General features: G+C 35.7%; 1 protein-coding gene across 5 annotated transcripts in view; it reads left to right on the top strand.

The window, feature by feature from the left end:
* JMJD1C (jumonji domain containing 1C) overlaps positions 1-24976 on the top strand; it is a 320851-nt gene that overhangs the window by 270348 nt on the left and 25527 nt on the right. For 4 of the 5 annotated variants that reach the window (XM_032314095.1, XM_032314093.1, XM_032314092.1 and 1 more), the window contains 10 exons: positions 3249-3354; positions 5435-5559; positions 6506-6649; positions 6747-6939; positions 7059-8746; positions 13230-13402; positions 13850-16059; positions 20716-20917; positions 23389-23603; positions 24744-24896. In XM_032314095.1, coding sequence (XP_032169986.1) covers positions 3348-3354; positions 5435-5559; positions 6506-6649; positions 6747-6939; positions 7059-8746; positions 13230-13402; positions 13850-16059; positions 20716-20917; positions 23389-23603; positions 24744-24896 — 5110 coding nt within the window. In that variant the 5' untranslated portion in view covers positions 3249-3347. Of the gene's footprint in view, positions 1-3248; positions 3355-5434; positions 5560-5810; positions 5967-6505; positions 6650-6746; positions 6940-7058; positions 8747-13229; positions 13403-13849; positions 16060-20715; positions 20918-23388; positions 23604-24743; positions 24897-24976 lie in introns of those variants that run through there. The other variant, XM_032314094.1, reaches the window with a different exon arrangement.

The raw sequence follows: 24976 nt of genomic DNA, 5'->3' as shown, positions 1-24976 counted from the left end.
CAGGACTGTCTAAATTATCTTAGTGCCATAATCTTACTTTTTTTTTTTAAGATTTTATTTATTTGTTTGACAGACAGAGATTGCAAGTAGGCAGAGAGGCAGGCAGAGAGAGAGGGGGGAGAGCAGGCTCCCCGCTGAGCAGAGCGCCCGATGTGGGGCTCGATCCCAGGACCTGAGATCATGACTCGGGCTGAAGGCAGAGGCTTTAACCCACTGAGCCACCCAGGCGCCCCCATAATCTTACTTTTTTATACTATTGTAATTGTTACTTCTTTTCCTTTGAACTGGAATGAAGTAGAGAATCACCTAAAAAATAAGGTTAGTACAGTAGTCTTACTATCCAGAGTACAATACAGACTACAATAGAAATACAGGAGCACCTGGGTGGTTGAGTCAGTTAAGTGTTCAGCTCTTGATTTCTGCTCAGGTTATGATCTCACAGTTGTGGGATCAAGCTCTGCATTGGTCTCCACATTCAGTGTGGAGCCTGCTTGAGATTGTCTCTCTCCATCTCCCTATGTACCTCCCCCCGTTTGCTCACACACTTTCTCTCTCTCAAATAAATAAATAATATATTTTTTTAAAGGAATACCTATTACTTACAGAGCACTATACATGAAGAAGTACTTCAGTAACAATGTGCCTATCATATGCTTGGGTTTTAATTCATTTAGTAACACCATGGATAATTCAGAATTGGATGTATTAAGAAAATTAGTTTCAGTTACTTTTAACCCACTGAGCCACCCAGGCGCCCAGTTTCAGTTACTTTTAAAAGTCTTACTAGTAAAACGTATTCATTAGGGTGGAAAGAGGCAGATATAGATGCTTTATAGATGAAGAAATTGATATTTAGAAATTTGAACTTCTATAAAGTAATTTCAGTAAATACATTTAAGTTACCAGTTTGTTGTTGTTGTTTTAAGATTTTATTTATTTGAGAGAGGACAGAGGAGGAGGAGCAGACTCCACAATGAGCAGGGATCCTGACTCTGGGCTGGATCCCAGCAGGAGAAGCCTGGACTGTTGATCTCAGGGTTGTGAGAGTTCAAGCCCCTTGTTGGGTATAGGGAATGCTTACAAATAAAATTTTTAAAGAAAAAGAAAGAAAGTGAATGGGTCATTGTTGAGGAAGTATTTGTACGTTTAGTGATCTGGAAATGTAGCCCATATCTTAACTTTTAAAATAAATAATAAATATATAAATGTTGAACAATTTTTTTATCCCAGTAGGTTTTTTTTGTTTTTTTGTTTTGTTTTGTTTTGTTTTTGTTTTTGTTTTTTTTAAATATATAAACTCTACACCCAATTTGGGGCTTGAACTCATGACCCCAAGATCAAGCATCACATGCTCTACCAACTGAGCAGTGAGGCACCCGTAATTCTAGTACTTTTAAATTGTAAAGTATCAATACAGGAGATTGGTTTTATAGAGCATACCTGTACCTGTCTACAAAGTATTGTCTGTGCTGCTTTAATAGCAATTTATTAAACCCTTCCACCCCACTGATACCCACATGATTTTGTGGTTTTCTAGACAAATGCCCATCTTTCTGCCCGTTAAATGTCTAGAATAAGAGAAGAATGGTTGTAATAAAGGTAGGTGTTTAGCGAAGACTCATAACTACAGAAACAAAATCAGAATGCAAATGTTTTAAGGAGTATAGGTAGGAAGGTGATTGGGCTTACATTTGTTTAACTTAAAGAAGTTAAGCTTGCATCTGTATGTGGAAGTTAAAGTAAGAAAGAACTTGATGGCTGGTCAGAGCTGTCTGGGAATGGTAATGGTTTTCCTTGGGGAATAGAATGTTTCCTGTGTTCTATCATAGACACACCTAATGTGTGCATCAAGAGGTTTAGAGTCTGAACTTTCCCTTGTATTTTCTGTTCCTAAGATGAAGAGGTTACCTTGAGTGGGCAGTGCATTCATTATTAAAGGGGTGTGGAGAAAAGGGATTCTAGAAAGTTTCTTTGCCATGGACACTTTTCCCCCCAGATGACAGATTTTACCTACTTTTGTATACTTTCCCACTCCAGTATTTCCTTCTATAAAGTAGCATTTCTATATATTTTCCAGGGAATATAGTTGTTAACTTTGAAGTCCTTTATTTCTTCCTCATGGTGTTTGCTAGGTATAAATGATGTATCAGGGTATTCACCACACTATTATTGTAAAAATGCCTATTAATCCCTTACAGTAGTGATAAGATGAGAAGAAGAAGCTTTATTTAGGATAAACTTAAGAGTAGAAGAGTGAAGTATGACCTACATGATTAGGGGTCCTTCTTTGTACTCTTCAGATACTTTTTGACTTTTCCAAATTGCCACATTATTTTAATTCACCAGATAGAATTCCCTTCACTTAGCTCCCTTCTGTTCACTGGTTTCCATGATCTGCCAGTCCACTTTTATAAGGGCCCCCAATTGACAGTGCTGCTTTGTTGTTCTTCCCAGCTCTACTCTAGGGCTCCTGCCGCTGATCTCAAATGCAGGAGCAGCAGAGGTGCTTTGAGAGAGAGAGAACAGAATGTCAAAGAGTCCAGCGGGGGACCAACAGATTGTGGGAAACCATGTGACTGTGTGATTCACATCTCCAAGGAGAGAGAACCGGTTGTTTCTGTGTCTAGATCCACCCTGTTATGAGGATAATACCATCAATAATGTAATTTTGATTGCCTGGATGCTTTGACACTGGCTTGGAAAAATAAAACTTAGCAGTAAAGCTACTGGTCAGATCAGTTTGAGTAGAACTGAATTCGAAGACGTTTAAATCAAGATAGTAGATAATGACTTTCGTAGTTTAAAACTCAAACATTTTAGGCATTATGGGAAGAGAGAGAATTCATCTATGTGTATATAGTATTGTCACTAAAATATTCACCTTGATTCTTTTGCTACCAACCTTAGATGACCTGATGCTATTTGGTTTGTATATTGCTTCTCATCGTGAAACTCTTAAAAATATGACTTATCTAAGGCCACACTTAAAGTTAGAAAACACATTAGTAAATTTCAGATTTTTGTCTTTAGGACATTGTTGTCAAGGATCAAATCTTACCACGGGTTAATTTCTTATGCTCTGTTATTATGTAATTGCTAATGAACTATATAACTTAATGAACTTGTGTTTTTGCATATATTTAGATAAAGGAATTTTCTTCAATCCTTAGAAAATATAGGAGAGAGAGTTTGTAACATTAATGTTAGGACAGCATAACATGGACCTTTCTTTTAATCTGTAATTCTAGGACGACATAGACAGCTTAAACCCAGTTCTCAGGGACAACCCGCAACTTCAGGAAGAAGTGAAAGTCTGGGTAAAGGAACAAAAGGTTCAGGAGATTTTTATGCAAGGTAACTATTTTGAAGTTATGCATTAAGTTTTTTTTGGGAACTGGGCAGTTTTTCATGTTTGGTTTTGTTTGTTCAGTTACATGCAATGTTAATAGAAGACCAGTTTAATATTTTGAGTTCTATCCAGTCCAGGGAGAATAATAGTAAAATCATAATTTCAGTAGAAAGTTGATAACTTCACCTAACAGGAGCTAACTGACTGGCATGAAATTATAACCACACACAGGTGTTTTGTTGATAGGAAAATTTCCATATTACAGAAAACAGTTAGGTGTGTCCTTCCTGGAGAAGGAAACATTGTTAACAGTAGAGGATTGCCCAAAGCCAAAATTAATTTCCTTTGAAGAATGCTGTTAGTATCTGATAAAAGTGCTATTTCAGTTCACCTCACTTTAGCAATGACCATAATACTAGTTATAGTTTTGTTTCCTTTTTTTAAGTAAGTTATATATTTGTCTATAACATGTGACTTCCAAACCAGTCAGGTTTTATGTAATTCCTAGTGATTTCTTTTTCTGTCAGTAGAGTCATTTATTGTAAGCTTTTTTTTTTGTAAATCGAATTGAAACTGGGAATAGTGTGGTTTGAAGTACTGATATTTTGGTGAATGTTTTTAAAAAGCAATTTTGTTGTTAAATACTCATAGTCAACTTCCATGTCATTTAATTTCAGCATTAATAATCTCTAAGGTGTGGTGGCAGTGGTTCTTTTGCTCTTTTGCTTTTTTAGTGGGTATTTATAGCAGCAGATCATCTGCTTATTAAATTCTTCTTAGGCTAAATACTCTTTAAAATTTAATACAGAGAATATGAAAAATATACAGAAATAAAATATTTCAGTAAACTTCCATGTGCCTGTCTTCCAGCCCCAACAACTGTGGTCCTGCCCCATCCACACTACTGTTTACATCCATCAAATTTCAGACCTCTAAGATTTTATTTATTTTTTATTTGTTTGTTTATTTGACACAGAGAGAGAGAGAGAGAGAGCACAAGTAGGCAGAGAGGCAGGCAGAGAGAGAGGGGGGAAGCAGGCTCCCTGATGAGCAGAGAGCCCGATGCGGGGCTCAATCCCAGAACCCTGAGACCATGACCTGATCCGAAGGCAGCTGCTTAACCCACTGAGCCACCCAGGTGCCCACATTCCTAGCTTTTTCACTTAAAATTTAATTTAACCTAGCAACCTCACTTTCTTAATTTTTATAAAAGGAAAAATGCTATTAATTGAAGGAGATTAAATAAGCACTAGCACTTTTTGAGAGCACTTTGTAAATTGTTCATATGTAATACCATCATCAAGGTGATGACAGTATTTTCCACCCCACCCCTCACAGTTCTTGTTAAACTTTCAAGTATCTGCTATCATTCTAGTACTTGAATTGAAGAAATTTTTATCTTCCATTATTCTCTCCCCTGAGTGACTTTTTTAAAAATAGGCATATTTGAATATATGCAGGTACATATCTTTTATTATTTAATCCTTCCCTTTAAAAGTGAGTTTAATCCGATAGTACACAATATTTCTTTATTTAAAAAAAAAAAACATTTTAGTGCATATTTCTAATTCACTTAATAGTCTCTGTATGTTGTAAGACTTTGGCATCTTTTTCTGGTCTCACAGAAGAATTAATTTATAGTTGTTATGGTAGAGTTTTGGCAACTTGGAAAATTCAGATAGTACATTCCAAATCACCTTTTCTTTTCAGCCAAGTTGTAGTCCTGTATGTACCCCAAACCTATTGAGTAGCTTTGCAACCTTGTGACTTTCTAGACCACGCTAACTTTACATTTTGTACTTAACTCATGATCCCAAAAACATTCTTTCTGACTTAAAGTACTTTATTGCTATTGAGTTCAGAGATACATGTATAGTAGAGTGTGTTCAGTGTTAATTTACAGTGATCTGGCTCTTAAGTATGTATATATCACTTCTAATACATTTTTTTGAAAACTGATACTTGAATAGGATTATTACTCATCTATCACAAAGCTCATGTTTCTCCTAAAAGGTAATCCTTCAATGAAAATGTGTCCATTTAAGATACCCCTATTTCTTGTGTGTGTGTCTGTTTTTTTTTAAGGTCCTTATTCCTTAAATGGCTACAGAGTGAGAGTATATAGACAAGACTCTGCCACCCAGTGGTTTACTGGCATAATTACTCATCATGATCTCTTCACTCGCACCATGATCGTTATGAATGATCAGGTAAATAGTCCAATTAATATTTTTGGTGAGATATTGATAATTCAGATATGGTTCAGCAGGTTAACACTAAATAATTTTCATCTCTAGGTTTTTTTGTAGTCAGACATTCCTAATAAGTTTAATGTTAGAGGTAACTTTAGGTCACAGGGAGATTAATGATGACAAATTTATTTCGACAATGATTAACTAAGTCCAAAATAGAAGCATCAAACTCCAATTGATTAGTCTTTTTTTTTTTTTTTAATCCTTAGGTCAACTAAAATTTTTTCTTCAAATCTTGTTTTTTCTGTCTCCAGTAATAAAAAAATTTTCCAAGTGATCGCTTTTCACTAATGAAAACTAATGCATACCACTGTAGGTCTTATAAAATCAAGTTTCATAGCTGGTATGCTCCCTTAGGTTTTATGGTGAGTATTAAGGACACAAAATTCATATGAAGTTTTAAAGAACAATCTGAATGTCTTGATTTTTAAATCTTTCACAGCTGTGGGTTATTTACCAAAAAGGAAAAAAAAAGAAATTTACACCTTCCAAATTGAATGCCCCATTGAAAACAATCCAAATGCTTTGGGTGAAAATTTTAGCCAGAATGCTGAATAAATTATATTATTTGGTTGTATTTAATTTTTTTCCTAAAAGGGTGACAAACTTCTCAGGGAAACTTACAATTGCCTTTCGTTTTTAAAGGAGTTGCTTCTTTAACCTGTCTTTTTAAAATTACTATTATTTGTATTCATTTGCACATTTTTTGTTATTTTCTTCTTAAACTCTGCTTTCTTAGTTTTATTTTATAGCTGGTTTTTAGAAATTACTTCTTATTGTTGAAATACATTTTGTGACTTGGTATTATACTGCTGATTAATTCTTATCCTTGTTTTTATATCTAGTGTTATATTGGCTAGCTGATTGGATTTAATTTTTGTTCTTGTTTTGTGTCATGGATTAGGTACTAGAACCACAGAATGTCGATCCTTCTATGGTTCAAATGACCTTTCTAGATGATGTTGTTCACTCTTTGTTAAAAGGTGAAAATATTGGCATTACATCACGGCGAAGGTCTCGTGCCAGTCAAAATAGCAACACTGTTCACGTATGTATGTTGTTGTGATATGTTATTATAAAATATTTTTCCTTAGATTACTTAGGATCAGGTAGTAAATAATCATTGTTAAACTGGTTATTTTTAGGGTCATTATACACGTGCCCAAGCAAATAGTCCCAGACCAGCAATGAACTCCCAAGCTGCTGTACCAAAACAGAATACCCACCAGCAACAGCAACAAAGAAATATTCGTCCAAGTAAGAGGAAGGGCTCAGATAGCAGTATACCAGATGAAGAGAAGATGAAGGAGGAAAAGTATGATTATATAGCACGAGGAGGTAGTATTCATTTTTCTTCTTAAGGGAATGAGAACAAATAAAACAAATAAATTTAAGATGTACTAATTTAATATTTTAATTATGAAAAATAAAACTGTTCCTTTTTTTAAATTTTACAGAAAATCCTAAAGGGAAAAACAAACAGTTGATGAATAAAAGAAGGAAACCTGAGGAGGATGAAAAGAAACTAAATATGAAAAGGTTACGAACCGACAATGTTTCAGATTTTTCTGAGAGCAGTGACTCAGAAAATTCAAATAAGAGAATGATAAATAATTCCTCAGAGCAGAAGCCAGAGAATGAGTTGAAAAATAAAAACACTTCAAAGATAAATGGAGAAGAAGGAAAATCCCAGAATAATGAGAAAATAGGAGAAGAGACACTAATATTAGATAGCCAGCCTCCCTGGGATCAAATACAGGAAGATAAAAAACATGAAGAACCAGAGAAACCGAAATCTCTTGACTCTCAGCTGCAAGAAAAAATGATTATTCATTCATCAGAGCAGGCCACACTTTCTGATCATAATCCTAATGATTTACTTCTTCAGGAATGCAGTATGGAAAAAACACATACATTGGAATTATTACCAAAGGAGAAGTTTGTATCCAGACCACCCACACCAAAATGTGTTATTGATATTACGAATGATACTAATTCAGAAAAGGTGGCTCAGGAAATCTCAAGTACCTTTGGCCTTCAGACACTTCAGAAAATGGATCCTAATGTTAACGATTCAAAACATTCTATTGCAAATGCGAAATACTTGGAAACAGCAAAACAAGATTCTGATCAGAGCTGGGTTAGTGATGTAGTTAAAGTAGATTTAACCCAATCAAATGTTAGAAGTGTTTCCTCAGGAAATGATCACCCGAATATGGAAAAAGAGAAAAATCAGTATGTCTCTTACATGTCTTCTCTAAGTACAGTTTCTGTCACAGAAGATAAGCTACATAAACGAAGCCCACCCCCAGAGACAGTAAAATCTAAGCTTAATACTTCAGCAGATGCTCTCAAGACAAAATCGAATCCCTCGCCTGAAGTTATTAAACCCAAAATTACCCATTCTCCTGATTCTGTAAAGTCTAAGGCCACTTATGTGAACAACCAAGCTGCTGGTGAGAGAAGACTAGCAAATAAGATAGAACATGAATTATCAAGATGCAGTTTTCATTCAGTTCCTACTCGAGGCAGTACATTGGAAGCTACAAAGAGCCCGCTTATTATTGATAAAAATGAGCATTTCACAGTTTACAGAGATCCTGCACTTGTTGGGTCAGAAACAGGAGCTAATCACATTTCACCTTTCTTAAACCAGCATCCCTTTCCTCTTCATTCTTCATCCCATAGAACCTGTTTAAATCCGGGTACCCATCACCCTGCCTTAACTCCTGCCCCTCACTTACTTGCTGGTTCATCCAGTCAAACTCCATTACCTACCATTAACACACACCCTCTGACTAGTGGTCCACACCATTCTGTTCATCACCCTCATTTACTTCCTGCCGTGTTACCTGGAGTGCCTACTGCCTCCCTACTTGGTGGCCACCCACGACTAGAGACTGCACATGCCAGCAGCTTGAGCCACTTAGCATTAGCACACCAGCAACAGCAACAGTTGTTACAGCACCAGTCACCTCATCTTCTTGGACAAGCCCATCCTTCTGCTTCATATAATCAGCTTGGACTTTATCCAATTATTTGGCAATATCCAAATGGAACACATGCATACTCAGGACTTGGTCTACCTTCTTCAAAGTGGGTTCACCCAGAAAATGCAGTTAATGCTGAATCTTCATTAAGGAGGGTAAGTTACACTGTGATTTGCCTCATTAGTATATACTTATTAATCACCATTAATCACATTTTATTATAATGTGTTAGAATTTTTCAAACATTTATTTTTCCAATTATGGTGAAACTTTTGATACTTAGTAACTTTGAAACCACAGAAGGTGAAATCTCAGGAAAGCCTATTTGTTTTATTTTATTTTATTTTATTTTACTTTATTTCTTTAAAGATTTTATTTATTTATTTGATAGAGAGAGAGTGACAGTGAGAGATGGAACACAAGCAAGGGAAGTGGGAGAGGTAGGAGCAGGGAATCTGACATGGGGCTCAATCCCAGGACTCTGGGATCATTATCTGAGCCAAAGGCGGATGCTTAACCGACTGAGCCACCCAGGCACCCCACACCTGTTTATTTTTAAAAGACAATTTAAAATTAAGAAGTAAAGCCTCTTAGATTGCTTCTGACATGTCTATTATGAAGACATGTCTATCATAACTATGGTACCTATCTATAATAAATTTGCTCAGCTAAATTCCTAGAAGTGAAGTTTGTAGAGTAAAATTTATACAAAATTGTGAGACTTTTGTATGTATGATCATCTTACTATTTTTTTAAAGAGGAGAGGGAGAGAGAGAATCTTAAGCAGACTCCATGTGAGGCTCAGAGCCCGATTCAGGGCTCGATCTCAAAGCCCCAAGATGATGACCTGAGCCGAAATCAAGAATTGGACACTTTGACTGAGCCACCAAGGTGCCCCATCATCAAATTATTTTTAAGACAGATTGTTGTTGTATCCTCCAGTTAGATATATTGGGTGGTATGTTACAAGCTATGACTCTCTGAGGCCCTTGTTCTTGTGAGGGTGCTTAGGTTGGAGACTTACAGTATTTGGGAATAAAGTTGGGGCTGAGATCCTGTCAACATCAAGTATAAGCAATGTTGCTGAAGGTGGTGGTATAGAGAGCTCTTACTCCTTCATGAGCTAATGTGGTTTCTCTAGCCAAATTTCTTTTCATACTAAGAAATGATTGTTGAGGAATGCATAGGTGGCTCAGTCAGTTAAGTATCTGCCTTAGGCTCAGGTCGTGATCCCAGGGTCCTGGGATCGAGTCCCATATCGGGCTCTTTGCTTAGTGCGGAGCCTGCTTCTCCCTCTGCACTTCTCCCTGCTCATCGTAGTCATTCATTCACTCGAGCGCGCTCTCTCTCTCTCTCTCTGACAAATAAATAAATAAATAAAATCTTAAAAAAAAAAAAAAGGAAAAGAAAAGAAATGATTGTTGAGGTCATTACCACCCCCAATATCAAAAATAGTGAAACTTGGTATCTTAAACTCCAGTACACAACTTAGTTATTGGTGTAGCCTAGGTTGCTCTTCAAGTATCCCCCAGAATCTTTTTTTAAATACTATTTATTTGTATTTGTATTTGCTCTTCAAGTATCCCCCAGAATCTTTTTTTAAATACTATTTATTTGTATTTGTATTTATTTGTATTTGTGGTAAAAAGCAGTTAACATTAAATTTACCATCCTAATCATTTTTAAGTATGAAGTTCAGTAGTGTTAAGTATATTCACATTGTTGTGCAGCAGATCTCTAGAACATTTTCATCTTGCAAAACTGAAACTTTATACCCATTAAACAGTAATTTCCTTCTTTTTTCCCCAGTTTTCTTGGCCAACCACCTTTCTACTATGTTTCTGTGATTCTGACTGCTGTAGATAATTCATTTGATAAAATCATACATTATTGTCCTTTTGTTGCTTCTTTTATGTATCATGATGTCTTTGAAGTTCACTGAAGTTCATCCACATTGTGGTGTATAACATGACTTCCTTTGTAATGTTCTTCTGTGTAACGTTCATATGTGCATATACCACATTTTCTTTATACATTTGTTGATGGAGTTTGGTTTACATCCACCTCTTAACTATTATGGATAGTGCTCCAATGAACCTGTGTATTTTTGACCTTCTCATTTGAGCAAAAAGTACAGTAAATATGTTGGGGGTGATAATTCGAAAGGTACTGCTAGTGAACTGCTCACTTCCGGGATAAGACTGCTTATGTAGAGCCTTGGTAATAGACGCAGGGTGGTGAGCCTCATGCCAAAAGTTTGTCAGAGGAATTGTTATACTCTGGGTAGCAGTGATGACATAGATTAAAGTTGTGAAGTTCAGAGGAATTGTTATATTTTGGTAGCAGTGATAGCAATAGATTATAGTCCTGAGTCCTTCCTTGATTCCCAAGTTGTGATTGTTGCCCTTGATAGTAAGGGGCATCAAGTGGTTAGTTGTGCAAGATAGAGTTCTAACAGTTTTGAGTGATACTTGAGTGTATGGTTTAATACTTTGAGTGTATGGTTTAATCCCATAACAACTATCAACTCTTTTGGGCTTCACTTCTATATGAGCTTTGGCCTTCATTAACATAGTTACCCGTAAACATAATTTATTCTGTACCAGCATGCCCACATTCAATGCTGGCAGGATTTCAATTCTAGAAGAATTGTGCTTGCTTTGATCTGATTCATGAGCTTCTCATGTCCATTCTTGATGTTACTATTGAACTTGTGGTAGGTGGAATCTTACTGGAATACTATGTAGTAGAAGAGTCACTAATTACTACAATATCCTCCTTGCCATTATTGAAAGCAGGCTTGGTGACCCTAGTGCCTCATACACCCACATTTTCACTCTGACCCTTTGCTCTCATTCCTTGAATGTTAGATGCAGTTGATACTGGACAAAGACAGGCCAGAACAACACATGAGCTGGCAAACAGTTTTAAGTCTTCTTCTGTAATTTCCCAGCCCTGAAAAACCAATCTAAGTAACAGAACTAGCTTGGGTAGGAATTTCTCTCAGTATATGTCATTCTAGCCTCCATGTATATAAGGGCATAAAATGTTTTATTAACTGGTCACAAACTTGTTAAACTAAAAACAAGCTTATGAAATTTTCATTTGTTATATAAAAATTTAAAGGAGTATATTTAACATTTTGAGCAAAAATGACCTCTTAATATTGTGAGAAGTAAAGAAAATATTAGGAAATACTTATTAATGATATTTTATAGTTAAAAATTGTTACTATAATTGATTGCAACTTAATACTTCTGGATCATGTAGAACTGAGTCCTTTTACACATATTTGAATAATCCTCATGTATGTATATCTATATTTTTTCCCTAATGTGAGATTTGTGCTTTATAATACATAATCTAAGCAGTTTTACAGGAGCATGTTTTTGGTGTGATATATCAGTTGCTTTTGCGTTATCACTTTGAGATGTAAAACTTACTCTCTTTGTTAAAACCAAAGGGGATTATATTTTCCCAATATTGTGATGGTATATAACTCCACAAAGTATGTTCTGAAAAAACATCGGTGTGTCATAGTATAGAAACATTCCTTAAGCATGTGATGAGAGTTTTAAATATCAACACAGAGATAAATGTCACCAAATATTGGGCACCTGGGTGGCCCAGTCATTAGACATCTGCCTTCAGCTTGGGTCATGATCTCAGGGTCCTGGGATTGAGTCCCGTGTCGGACTCCCTGCTTGCAGGGGAGTCTGCTTCTCCCTTTTTCCCTTGTCCTACTTGGTTCTCTCTCTCTCTCTCTCCCTTTCTCTCTCAAATAAATAAATAAAATCTTTAAAAAAAAAAAAAAGTCACCAAATACACAGAACGAGAAAAGCAGCGTATTTATTGATATATAAAAAATTAATTTTGTTGTACTTCCATACCTCCCAAGGTTTTTTTTTTTTAAAGATTTTTATTTATTTGACAGAGAGAGAGAGATCACAAGTAGGCAGAGAGACGGGCAGAGAGAGAGGGGGAAGCAGGCTCCCTGCCAAGCAGACAGCCCCATGTGGGACTCGACCCCAGGACCCTGAGATCATGACCTGAGCTGAAGGCAGAGGCTTAACCCACTGAGCCACCCAGTGCCCCCCATACCTCCCAAGTTTAATGATCCAGCAGTGTTTTATAGCTTATAGTGAAACGGAGTACAAGTGGGCTTTGAAAATAAAATCTTCTCTCTATTCTAAGTAAATGGTTATATTGAAAAAGTTTGTTATTTTTGACAAGAAATATTGGCAAATGAACTTGATATTTCTGTCTCTGGTTACATGTACTTTAACATTCTGGTTTTTGTATTAGCAATATACTTTTAGTGTTAGAATGACTGGAAATCTGATGAACTAGGCTTTCTGTACATTTATAAGTTAAAGTCAGTGATTTCAAGATCTACATTCAGTAGTAACAAATCTTTGCAAATGACAAATTTGATGCTGATTGATTTTCTCCATCATATGGAAAAATCCACATAATTATGTTAGTTACTTGTCTGAATATTTTTCATAAGATGCATTTAGAAAAAGTCATATGCTTCGTAAATATACATTATAGTCTTGTGATGATACTGGTTTAGCTTTTTCTAGTAACTGAAGTCTGATATATATATATATATTTTTTGTTATTGTTGTTAAATAGAATTCTCCCAGTCCTTGGTTACATCAACCCACCCCTGTGACTTCAGCAGATGGTATTGGATTACTTAGTCACATTCCTGTCAGACCTTCCAGTGCAGAGCCTCATCGGTCTCTTAAAATTACAGCACATTCCAGTCCACCATTGACAAAAAGTTTAATAGATCACCATAAAGAGTAAGTTCACTAATGCCTAAAACTTAGAAATACTTTGTCTTGGGGTGCCTGGGTGGCTCAGTTGGGTAGGTGTCTGCCTTTGGCTCAGGATCCCAGGTGAGATTGAGCCTGGCATCTGGCTCACTGCTCAGTGGGGAGCCTGCTTCTTCCTCTCCTGCCTGCTGCTCTACTTGTGCTCTGTATCTCTCTTTAAAAAAAAAAAAAAAACTTTGTTTTTTATAGTTTTTCTTAATTCACGTTCTAAACAGGTTATTTTAAGTTAATAAACATCTTAAAAGTAAGCTTTGAATGAGTACTGTTCTTTCCATTTTTATATATTTTCTAATATACTCAGGAGTATTAAAGTAAATGCAAAGTTGTGTTTTACTTTCATAATATCGCATAGATGCTATCTTCATATCATTCAAGAAAAAGTTATAGAAACCTTTATGTGTATTTTCTTTACAGTGAATTGGAGAGGAAAGCTTTTATTGAACCTTTACGTTCTGTTGCATCCACATCAGCGAAAAATGACTTGGATCTAAATAGGTCACAGACTGGAAAAGATGGTTTATTGCACAGACATTTTGTGGATCCTGTACTGAATCAATTACAGAGACAACCCCAGGAGACTGGAGAGAGATTACACAAATATAAGGAGGAACATCGTCGAATCCTTCAAGAAAGTATTGATGTTGCTCCCTTTACAACTAAAATCAAGGGGCTTGAGGGTGAGAGGGATAATTATTCCAGAGTACCATTGTCATCTTCTAGCCCTAAAAGCCATGTCATCCTCAAACAAGACAAAGATGTAGAGTGTTCAGTATCAGATCTTTATAAAATGAAGCACTCAGTGCCTCAGAGTTTGCCCCAAAGTAACTATTTCACTACATTATCTAATAGTGTGGTCAATGAACCACCACGGTCATATCCATCCAAAGAGGTTTCAAATATTTACACTGAAAAACAGAGTAATTCTGTTGCAGTAGCAGCTAATCCTCAAACTCTGACTTCATTTATTTCATCTCTTTCAAAGCCTCCACCTTTAATTAAACACCAACCAGAAAGTGAAGGTTTAGTAGGCAAGATACCAGAACATCTTCCCCATCAAATTGCTTCTCACTCAGTAACCACTTTCAGAAATGATTGTAGGAGTCCTACCCATTTGACAGTTTCTTCTACAAATGCACTCCGGAGCATGCCTGCTTTACACAGAGCACCAGTATTTCATCCACCAATCCATCACAGCCTGGAAAGAAAGGAAAGCAACTATAGTAGTCTTTCCCCTCCAACTTTAACCCCAGTCATGCCTGTAAATGCTGGTGGGAAAGTTCAAGAATCACAAAAGCCTCCAACTCTAATTCCAGAGCCGAAAGACTCTCAGGCACATTTTAAGAGTTCTTCTGAACAAAGTTTGTCAGAAATGTGGAAATCTAATAATAACCTCAGTAAAGAGAAAGCTGAATGGCATGTAGAGAAAAGCAGTGGAAAGTCACAGGCTGCTATGGCATCTGTCATTGTACGTCCACCATCTCGTACAAAACTTGAGAGTGTGCCAGCAATGCAGTCAGGTTCCAAAGATCGAGTTAGTGAAAGATCTTCAACTGGGGCAAACCAAACAGATTGCCTCAAACCAGCAGAAGCTGGAGAGACTGGAAGAATCATTCTGCCAAGTGTGAATTCAGACAGTGCTCACATAAAATCCGAAAAAAATGTCCAGGCTGTCTCACAGGGCAGTGTTCCCAGTTCAGTCATGTCTGCTGTAAATACAATGTGTAATACCAAAACGGATGTATTCACATCTGCTGCCACTACCACTAGTGTTTCCAGCTGGGGTGGTTCAGAAATAATTTATTCTTTATCAAATACCATTTTGGCCTCTAAATCCTTAGAATGTACCTCTTCAAAAAGTGTCAGTCATTCAGTGGCTCAAATACAAGAATGCAGGGTCAGCACCACAGCTCCAGTTACACCAGCCAGTAGTCAGACAGGAAGTGCTGCTCAGCCCAGTTCTGGGTTCTCAGGCACAACTGATTTTATCCATTTAAAAAAGCACAAGGCAGCATTGGCTGCAGCTCAGTATAAAAGTAGTAATGTCACTGAGACTGAACCTAATGCTGTGAAAAATCAGACATCTACAACCTCCCCTCTCTTGGATAGCACTGTAGTCTGTAGTACAATAAACAAAGCAAACTCTGTAGGAAATGGGCAAGCATCCCAGACAAGTCAACCTAACTACCATACTAAGCTGAAAAAGGCCTGGCTTACTAGACACTCAGAGGAAGATAAAAATACTAATAAAATGGAAAATTCAGGGAATTCTGTATCAGAAATTATTAAGCCATGTTCTGTCAATTTAATAGCCTCTACATCTAATGATATACAAAATAGTGTAGATAGTAAGATCATAGTTGATAAATATGTAAAAGATGATAAAGTCAGTAGGAGAAAAGCCAAAAGAACTTACGAATCTGGCTCTGAAAGTGGAGACTCAGATGAAAGTGAAAGCAAGTCAGAGCAAAGGACTAAGAGGCAACCTAAGCCAACTTACAAAAAGAAGCAAAATGATTTGCAGAAGAAAAAAGGTGACATAGAAGAAGATTTAAAACCCAATGGGGTCCTCAGCAGGAGTGCCAAAGAAAAAAGTAAACTGAAATTGCAGAGCAACAGTAATAGTGGTAAGTTGCTTTTTTTTTTTTTTTTTTAATCTTAGGTATAGTGGGCTGTATGTTCTTGAAATAATGTTGTCTAAAGAAATAAGGGTGTCTTTCTCGAAAGATTAGTGAGCTAAAAGGCATCTTTTGACTTTGTTTGCATGTCCTTGTCTATTGTATGTGCTCATTGACCTCATTTCTGCATTTTACAAGTATCTGAAAAAGGAAATGAGAGAAGACCTGTCTCCATTTTTAATAGACTTGTAGATACATGTTTACCTAGCATTCATATTGACAAAAAGCCAATGTGTGATTTAGTAGTTATTCAGAATTTTGACCATTTCTAAGAACTGTTGAAATCACACCAAAAGAGGATTCCTTATAATTAAGAATCCTTTACCATGATGTAGTTGTAAAAGAAATCCTATTCACATGTACTTCCTTTAAGTCACATTTTTAGAAGAAAATTGCTTCAGTTAATGTGGATGTGGCTCTATTTCTCTTACCTGGTATCAAAAGTTTATTGAAATTACCTTCTATTTAACTAATATTGCTACTCACTGAGGAAGTTCTTAATAATGGGTAAAAGCTAAATAAAAGGAAGGGATTGTGGTTTTGTGCACTCATTTCTGTATTCAAGAAGAATTTTCGTAAGTAAACGTTTCAAAACTGATAATATTTACATTTTATTTGTGGACTTAGCAGGACAAAATAAGTGATGCTTGTCAGTAGTATACACTACAAAGTGTTTCTATGTTTTTACTCTAGAAGTGGTTTTTCTCAATTTGCTTATTTCTTTTTAGGTATGTTACACAATGCAGAAAGCACTTAATAGTCCACTATACCTGTGTATTCATCCACATACAAGATAGGAAATATGTGACAGTGTGGACATTCAAAAAGTACTTTCACAAGCATTTGGATGCTTGAAGCCTCTTATTTGGGCCTTTTCACTGAATGAGGTTTTTTTTTTTATATGCCTGTGTAGAAGCCAGAGGCAGTGTGAAGGAGAGAAAAACAGGAGGATGGAATCATAGAAAAGGACAGTCAGAAAGTAAAAAACCAAAGGAAAACAAGCTCAACTAGAGACAGAGAGGCTGACAGACTAAATGCAAACATAGAAGAAAGAAAGGGACATTGACAATGGAGGATACAGGATACATGCCATTTATTTGACTTTTGGATTGTGTATGGTGTTGTTTTTTCTTTCTCATGTGTTCTACTTCCCCAGTGAATTCTTAAGAGACTTAGTGTGGTCAGTAATTGTTTCCTTTTCTGTTTCATGTAACATTTCCTTTGTTTGGTATTGGGTATACAAATACTTGAGTTAAATTTACAGAAAATGGAGATAGGAATCTTCCAGCTTTTAATACTTAGAAAGCTCTTGTGACATTAAATTTATAAAATTAACTCTTAATGAAAATTTATAAAATTAACTCTTAATGAAGTACATGTTCTATTTCATTTTAAGACCAAATGTACATGTTCCCAAGAGCTCAAAGACAGACTAGAATCAGTACTTTCCCCTCAACTTGTGATGCCTAGTCAAATCTCTTCCTCCTTAGTACCTAAAAATTAATCTCAGAGAGAGTATTCTAAGCCTCATCTATTCCTAAATCCAAAATAATAATAAGTGACTGTTAATTGCCATCTGTTAATTATGGCCAGAGTTGTCTAGCCTTTGTTATGGCTATCTAGAAAAGTTCTCTAAATTGGTAGTTTATGAATCTAACTTCCAAATTTGAGTGGATTATCTGTCTCATGGATTAAATACGATCTTATTTCATAGTCAAAAAGAGTAAGTTAAGTCTGTACTTAGAGAATATAATGTGATTATATACACTGTTATACATGTGTTAATTATATACACATAACGCCTATAAAGAAACTTGTGTTTCTTAGTACATTCTAAAGCCAGGCACAATAGATTTTATCTGCTGTTTTGGAATGTATTCATATCTGCTGCGTTTTCATGATGATAATTAAAAGTTGGCTGTTTTTCTGTGACTAAATTCTTATATAATTTTATTTTATAAACTGAAATTGCTAATCAAAGTTAAATATAAATCCTGTTATAAGACCATTGGTTCTATTATAATCAGTTAATTTCTGTATCCTAAGAAAGATTTTTTAAGGTGATGACATCAGAGATTAAAGGTTAGCATGTGTTTGTTTCTGTTTTCTTCCTCCCTAGTTTTCTGTTGGCTAGAGCAACTGTTTGAGGATTTGCTAATAAATTGAGGACTAAGGTTGAAAATCTTCTAATGGTAAAAGGAATACTAGGTATTTTTCGTTGACTAAATATCTTATTCTCAAAGTTTAGATTTTAGATGTTGCCAATAAATTAAGATACATAGAATTGAAAGAGAAAGTTATTTTATTTTACAAATACTGTTGTAATAGTTCTAAAAGGAGTTAATTACCATGATGTGTGGCCTAATTTAGAACCAAAAGTTATAATATAAAAACCGTCTCTATGACCTGGGCCTTCATGTTTTTGTAATTTATGTATTCGTTTAAATTTATTTTTTTAAACATTTTTAAAAAAAATTTTTTTAAGATTTTTATTTATTTATTTGCTAGAGATCACAAGCAGTCAGAGAGGCAGGCAGAGAGAGGAGAAGCAGGCTCCCTGCTTAGCAGAGAGCCTGATGTGGGGCTCCATCCCAGGACCCTGGGATCACGACCTGAGCCAAAAGCAGAGGCTTAACGCACTGAGTCACCCAGGAGCCCCGCATCTGTTTAAACTTAAGAAGTAGCTCTAAGTGTCTCTTTTGTGTCACAGAATTGAGATTTGCCTTGAAATGTCTGTTTTTTTATTATAATACTGTTTAAGTGGTTCACAGTGGTATGGTTAACCATACTCTTTGAACTGTACCGTTACCTGGTAACGGTATGTAAAAGCATATTGGTGTTAATAGTTGTTTTCTAGTCAAAATAGAAATAGATTGAATTTAGCTTATTCTAAGTGTAATAAGTAAACAAGTAAGTAAATGATTGGAGGCAAGTGTGCTAAGTAAAAATTTATGAGTGCTGTACCATTTTTGTCGTTCATTCTGACTTCTAAAAGCTCTGAATTTTTTATACTTTCTATAGGGGAAATCTGTCTTATATATAGTGGAAGAGATAATAAACCCTTTATATAAGGTTCTGGAAACATTTTATTCCATAAGTGGTTTGTGTGCATGTAATAGGTCTTTCTTTAGTGGATTAAGCCAGATGGCTTCCCTAAGTTAGAAATAAAGCAGGGGGAACATGTCATTTTAAAGAACCAGGCAACAATCCTAAAAGGTCTTAATAACTGGAAGCAGATTTTAAATGGGTCGTCTCAGAGCTTAAACACAATATAAGATGTGTCTGATACATGATACATGTTTCTGCAAGAAGTGTATAGTCTTGGGAGAATAGTTATACTGTCTCTGTTCCACAACATCTGAGTAATTAGAAAACACAGGGTAGGAAGTATGTTTTAACATGACAGAAATAGCAAATTATGTAAATCTCATAACTGACATACAGATATATTGTAAGTATACTTTTAAGAGTTTGATATTGGCTTGTCCCAATATAGGTTGTTTTTAAATAAACATGCTTTTAATTTTTTTTTTTTTTGAAGATTTTATTTATTTGACAGAGCTCACGAGTAGGCAGAGAGGTGGGGCGGGGGGAGGGAAGAAGGCTCCCCACTGAGCAGAGAGCCCGATTTGGGGCTCCATCCCAGGACCCTGGGATCATGACCTGAGCCAAAGGCAGAGGCTTTAACCCACTGAGCCACCTAGGCACCCCTGCTTTTAATTTTTTAATCTGCCCTCTGGATGAGTGATAACTTGAGGCAGTATTATTACAACAGCTAAGTTTAAGTTAATAAACATGGGGCAATGATGTAGAGTATAAATAAATAATTTCTTCAAATATTAGTCATCTGAGGTTTTTTTTTTTTTTTAGACTTCTCTGATGCTTTTCCTTCTACCATCAAAAAGTCAAGTTAATACTGGCTTTTTTATTTTCTTCAAACCATTTTATTTTCTAGAAGGTACTAACGGCCTTGTCAGTATATTGAATCAAATGGAGAGCATCATCGTGAGGGAGAGGTACTAAGAGAAATAGCTTACCCCTCTTCTCTCAAATGCTGGTATTCTAAAATTAGCACTTGTCTTAATGAGCCACACTTAACTTGGGAGAATCAGATTAGATATTTCAAAATCATACAGGTATGTTTGAATTAGCCTGTAGTTTCTAAAAGTATTAACTTTTGGTCTTCAGGTTCTTTGGGTGGATCTTAAAAGAACATTCTCCTGCATATATCAAATTCCTGTGTAGAAGGGCTATATTTTTAGCTACAGATTTACATAGAAAATGAATGATTCCTGCGTTTGCTGTTATACAAGTATGAATATTTAATATGTAAAGATTTCAGTCAACTGGAAGATTTACTTGGCTCTGCATTTCTAGTATACTGACAATAAGAGTTCATTTGATTAATAGAAAGTGAGTAAATAGAAATGCTGCTGTGGACTTTTCTGTTACTAATGAGGATGTAGACCTATAATGTCTTTGGTTCTTTTTATAGTCTTAATATATTATGACAGTTGTGTACTTGTCTTGAATTTTATCTCAAGGAGTGTACGTGCTTTTTTTAAAAATTTTAATCCTGTTAATAATTTCCTACTGGTTTTACAGCTGGTATCCCTCGTTCAGTATTAAAAGATTGGCGTAAAGTCAAGAAGCTGAAGCAAACTGGGGAATCCTTTTTACAGGATGACTCCTGCTGTGAGATAGGGCCTAATTTGCAAAAGTGCCGGGAATGTAGACTTATTCGGAGTAAAAAAGGAGAAGAACCAACTCATTCACCAGTGTTTTGTAGATTTTACTACTTTAGACGGTAAGTGAAAATAATTAATTAGGTTTATTCGCTATTGGAAGTTATACTGTCATTCTTAGGGTCCCATATAAAGGTGGAAATGAATCCTTTGACCTTCACTGTTTCTGAAACATTATAGAAGAGTATTAAACTTTTTTAATGGTAAATTTAATAGTAGCTAATTATGGGACTAAATTCATAATTCATATTGTTACTTGTGTTAATATGGCCTTTTACTTTGAAGGATTGATTCATCCTTCATGAAAAAATGTTACTATTTTTTCTAGAAAATAATAGGAAACAGTAATTTGTTCGACTTAAGGAATTTTTAAAAGTTTATATACTTTGACCAAAGCAGTGTTTTATTTATATATATATCTGTGTATTAGCTAGCAATCAAATAGTCTATAAATGTAGGTAAACAGTCTAGGCATTAAACTAAAGTCATTGCATTACATCGGACTACCCATACTTTTGTTAAATGTGTAGCTATAAAAATATGAGTTAGGAGAAGAAGGATGTCAGTGCCATGTCACATTTCACAGGTTTTGTAGTAAGTATAAAAACAACTTGTAGTTGTTACTCTCCTACATTCTACTGTAATATTAGCATTACTAAATAATTCTTCAATTTTAAAGTCATATATAGACCTTTTTTTAAACTTTTTAAAAAATATATTTATTTATTTGAGGGAGTGAATGAGAGAGTGAGAGCATGAGAAGAAGGAGGGGCAGAGGAAGAAGCAGACTCCCTGCCAAGAAGGGAGCCCGACACGGGACTTGATCCTAGGACTCCAGGATCATGATCTGAGCCGAATGCAGTCGCTCAGCCAACTGAGCCGGCCAGGGGCCCATAGACTTTTAAGAGTTCAGTAAAAAGAATAGGTTCTGTTTCTTATTTTTACTTCATGGGCTTTCTAGCCAATAGTCCCCAAAGGACAGACAACTTTAAAGAATAGTTGTAAAAGGTCGTACACATGGAATTGCAGAAAAGATGAAAAAGAAATCAAAAGGGAAGTTGGTTGGGGCGCCTGGATGTCTTAGTCAGTTAAGTGTCTTACTCTTGATTTCAGCTCAGATCATGATCTCGGGTTGTGAGATAGAGCCCTGTATCAGCTGCCTGCTAAGCATGGAGTCTGCTTAAGTCTCTCCCTCTGCTGCTCCCCCATCCCTCTCTAAGGAGAGAAAAAAAAAAAAAAATCAGGTTTAAAGGAAAGAGTCAGATAAAAATAATAACACAAAGCTGAAGTGAAATGATGGATTATAACAAAGGGAGAAATCTGGTTTTAAAAAAAGGAAGAAAAAGGGGCGCCTGGGTGGCTCAGTGGTTTAAGCCGCTGCCTTCAGCTCAGATCATGATCTCAGGGTCCTGGGATCGGGTCCCGCATCGGGCTCTCTGCTCAGCAGGGAGCCTGCTTCCCTCTCTCTCTCTCTGCCTGCCTCTCCATCTACTTGTAATTTCTCTCTGTCAAATAAATAAATAAAATCTTTAAAAAAAAAAAAAAAAGGAAGAAAAGTTTAGGCAATAAAAGTATGAGAAATGGTGGTAAAAGGGATGTTCTTGGTGTCCATTGAAAAAAGAGAATAAACTGTAATATGCTGATATCCCCTGATTGTGAGTAAAAAGAGTAAATACTATGATAACAAAAATAACCACCAATAAGGAAAAAATGGCAATTTTGCCTTCCATTTACCTTAAGATTTTCTGAATTGAGTAATTACATGAATTGGATGTCATAAGCTGAGAGGAACTTAAACATACATAATTGGGTTCCTAATAAACATTTGAGAGTGTCATCCTTGTTCCTCCTAGTCATAAATAGTCATTTTAATTAATGAAAATAATGTATCTGTACTTGGCATTTTTTAATCCTCCCAGTGAACGTCTTAAGGTAATTTAGGGCATTTTCTTTTTATTTATGTATGTATATATTTATTTAGAGAGAGGGGACGTACAGAGGAAGAGGCAGAGGGAGAGAGAATCTTAAGCAGGCTACTCGACCGCAATAGGTCAGCTCAGGATTTGATCTCAGGACTGTGAGATCATGAGCTGAGCCAAAACCAAGAGTCAGATGCTAAACCAACTGAGCCACCCAGGCACCTCAATTTAGGGCATTTTCAACTTCAGACAGTCTTGATTTAGATTATGTGTAAAATAACAGCATTACTGTAAGGAGCATTTGGCCAGGATTTTAACTCTTGTCCTTATCAAACACTTGGATATAGTGTATATTTGATTTAAAAAATCTTATTTCTTGAATAACCTAAAATTGGTGCTGCTTATCATTGCCATTTGTATAACACTGTGGGAGTCATTTAAATTTGTTAAATTTAACTAATAATTATGTGTGTATATGAAGGACTACCCTATTTTCTTATTTTTAGCATAACTATATGTTTATAATATAAAATGTAAATTAATTATAAATTTACAACTTTATAAAACTGGACTTCTCTCTAGGTATCTAATCCTTTTATGTTTTAATATTTCAGATTGTCATTTAGTAAAAATGGAGTGGTTAGAATAGATGGTTTTTCTTCTCCTGACCAATATGATGATGAAGCTATGAGCTTATGGACACATGAAAATTACGATGATGATGAACTAGATGTAGAAACTTCAAAATACATCTTGGATATCATAGGTGATAAGTTCTGTCAGTTAGTAACATCGGAAAAAACAGCTTTGTCCTGGGTGAAAAAGGATGGTAAGGAAGTTAAATATACAACTGTACACATTTCATTTTTAAAATTTCTCAAGTATACTTAATGGGGTTAAGTCCCTAATTTTCCCTAGTCTCATTGATACTTAATTTTGATGACACTTTTTTTTACATACAAATGCACCTGTATGTACTTAAGGTAACATATTTTCCAACTGAGGCTGTAATGAATGGATTAACAGTTGGTGAAATCACAATCGCATTGTGCTGTTTCTGTCATTATTATGTATAGTTAGCATCATAGGGGTGTTTCAGAAGTGAAACGGGGAAATTTCAGCATTTGCCGGAGAAAGACGTAGTCCATACCAATTACTTAAGTTTTGAAGGGGCTGTGGTTCATCACAGTCTTTTTTTTTTTTTTTTTTAGGATTTTCTTTATTTGATACAGTGCACAAGTAGGCAGAGCAGCAGGGAGAGGGAGAAACAGGCTCTCTACTGAACAGGGGAGCCTGACACAGGGCTCGATTCCAGGACCCTAGGATCATGACCTGGGCTGAAGGCAGCCACTTAACCGACTGAGCCACCCAGGTGCCCCATCAGAGTCTTCAGAGTTAGATGGATTTGTATTTGAATCTCAGCTTTACTCCTTGCTTTTAACTGTATGATTATAAAATGGGAATAACTATCATAGCTTTGTTTAGAAAGTAGTTAATTATATTTAAATGTGTAAAAATAGGTAAAGCACCTAACGTGAATTACTCTGAATATTAGTGTCTTTTACCCCTTTTCTCTTAAATCAGTGGTTTGTCCCTCAAGGGATATTTAACAGTGAATGACTGGAGACATTTTTGGTTGTGTAACTGAAAGGTTGAGGGTGGGTGATAGAGTACTAGCATCTAATGGGTAGAGGTCACAGATGCCACTAAATATTCAATAATGCACAGCATATAGTCCCTCACAACAGAGAATTATTCAGTCAGTCTTAAAAGTGCTAATGTTGATAAACTCCATTAGATGTAAATCTTCTGAAGAGAATTACTAATTCAAGAAATCTGTTGATCTTTAGTTAATATATCCTTTGATGTTCTTGGTTTGCCTTTAAGTTTTTGTTTTTGTGTATTTCGGTGAAAATTGTGTGTGAAAGAGTCATGTTTGCCTTTAAATTTTTATTTCTCTGTATTTCAGCCAAAATTGCCTGGAAAAGAGCAGTGAGAGGAGTCCGGGAAATGTGTGACGCATGTGAAGCAACATTGTTTAACATTCATTGGGTCTGCCAAAAATGTGGATTTGTGGTCTGCTTAGATTGTTATAAGGCAAAGGAAAGGAAGAGCTCTAGAGGTTGGTTTATAATTCTATAAACTGAAATTTTTGTAATGTTCATTTTCTTTAGGATCACTCATCTGGAAAATGATATGTAT

This window comes from Mustela erminea, chromosome 14, assembly GCF_009829155.1.
Source record: "Mustela erminea isolate mMusErm1 chromosome 14, mMusErm1.Pri, whole genome shotgun sequence".
Lineage (NCBI taxonomy): Eukaryota > Metazoa > Chordata > Mammalia > Carnivora > Mustelidae > Mustela > Mustela erminea.
This window is presented reverse-complemented; position numbering and strand designations above follow the sequence as displayed.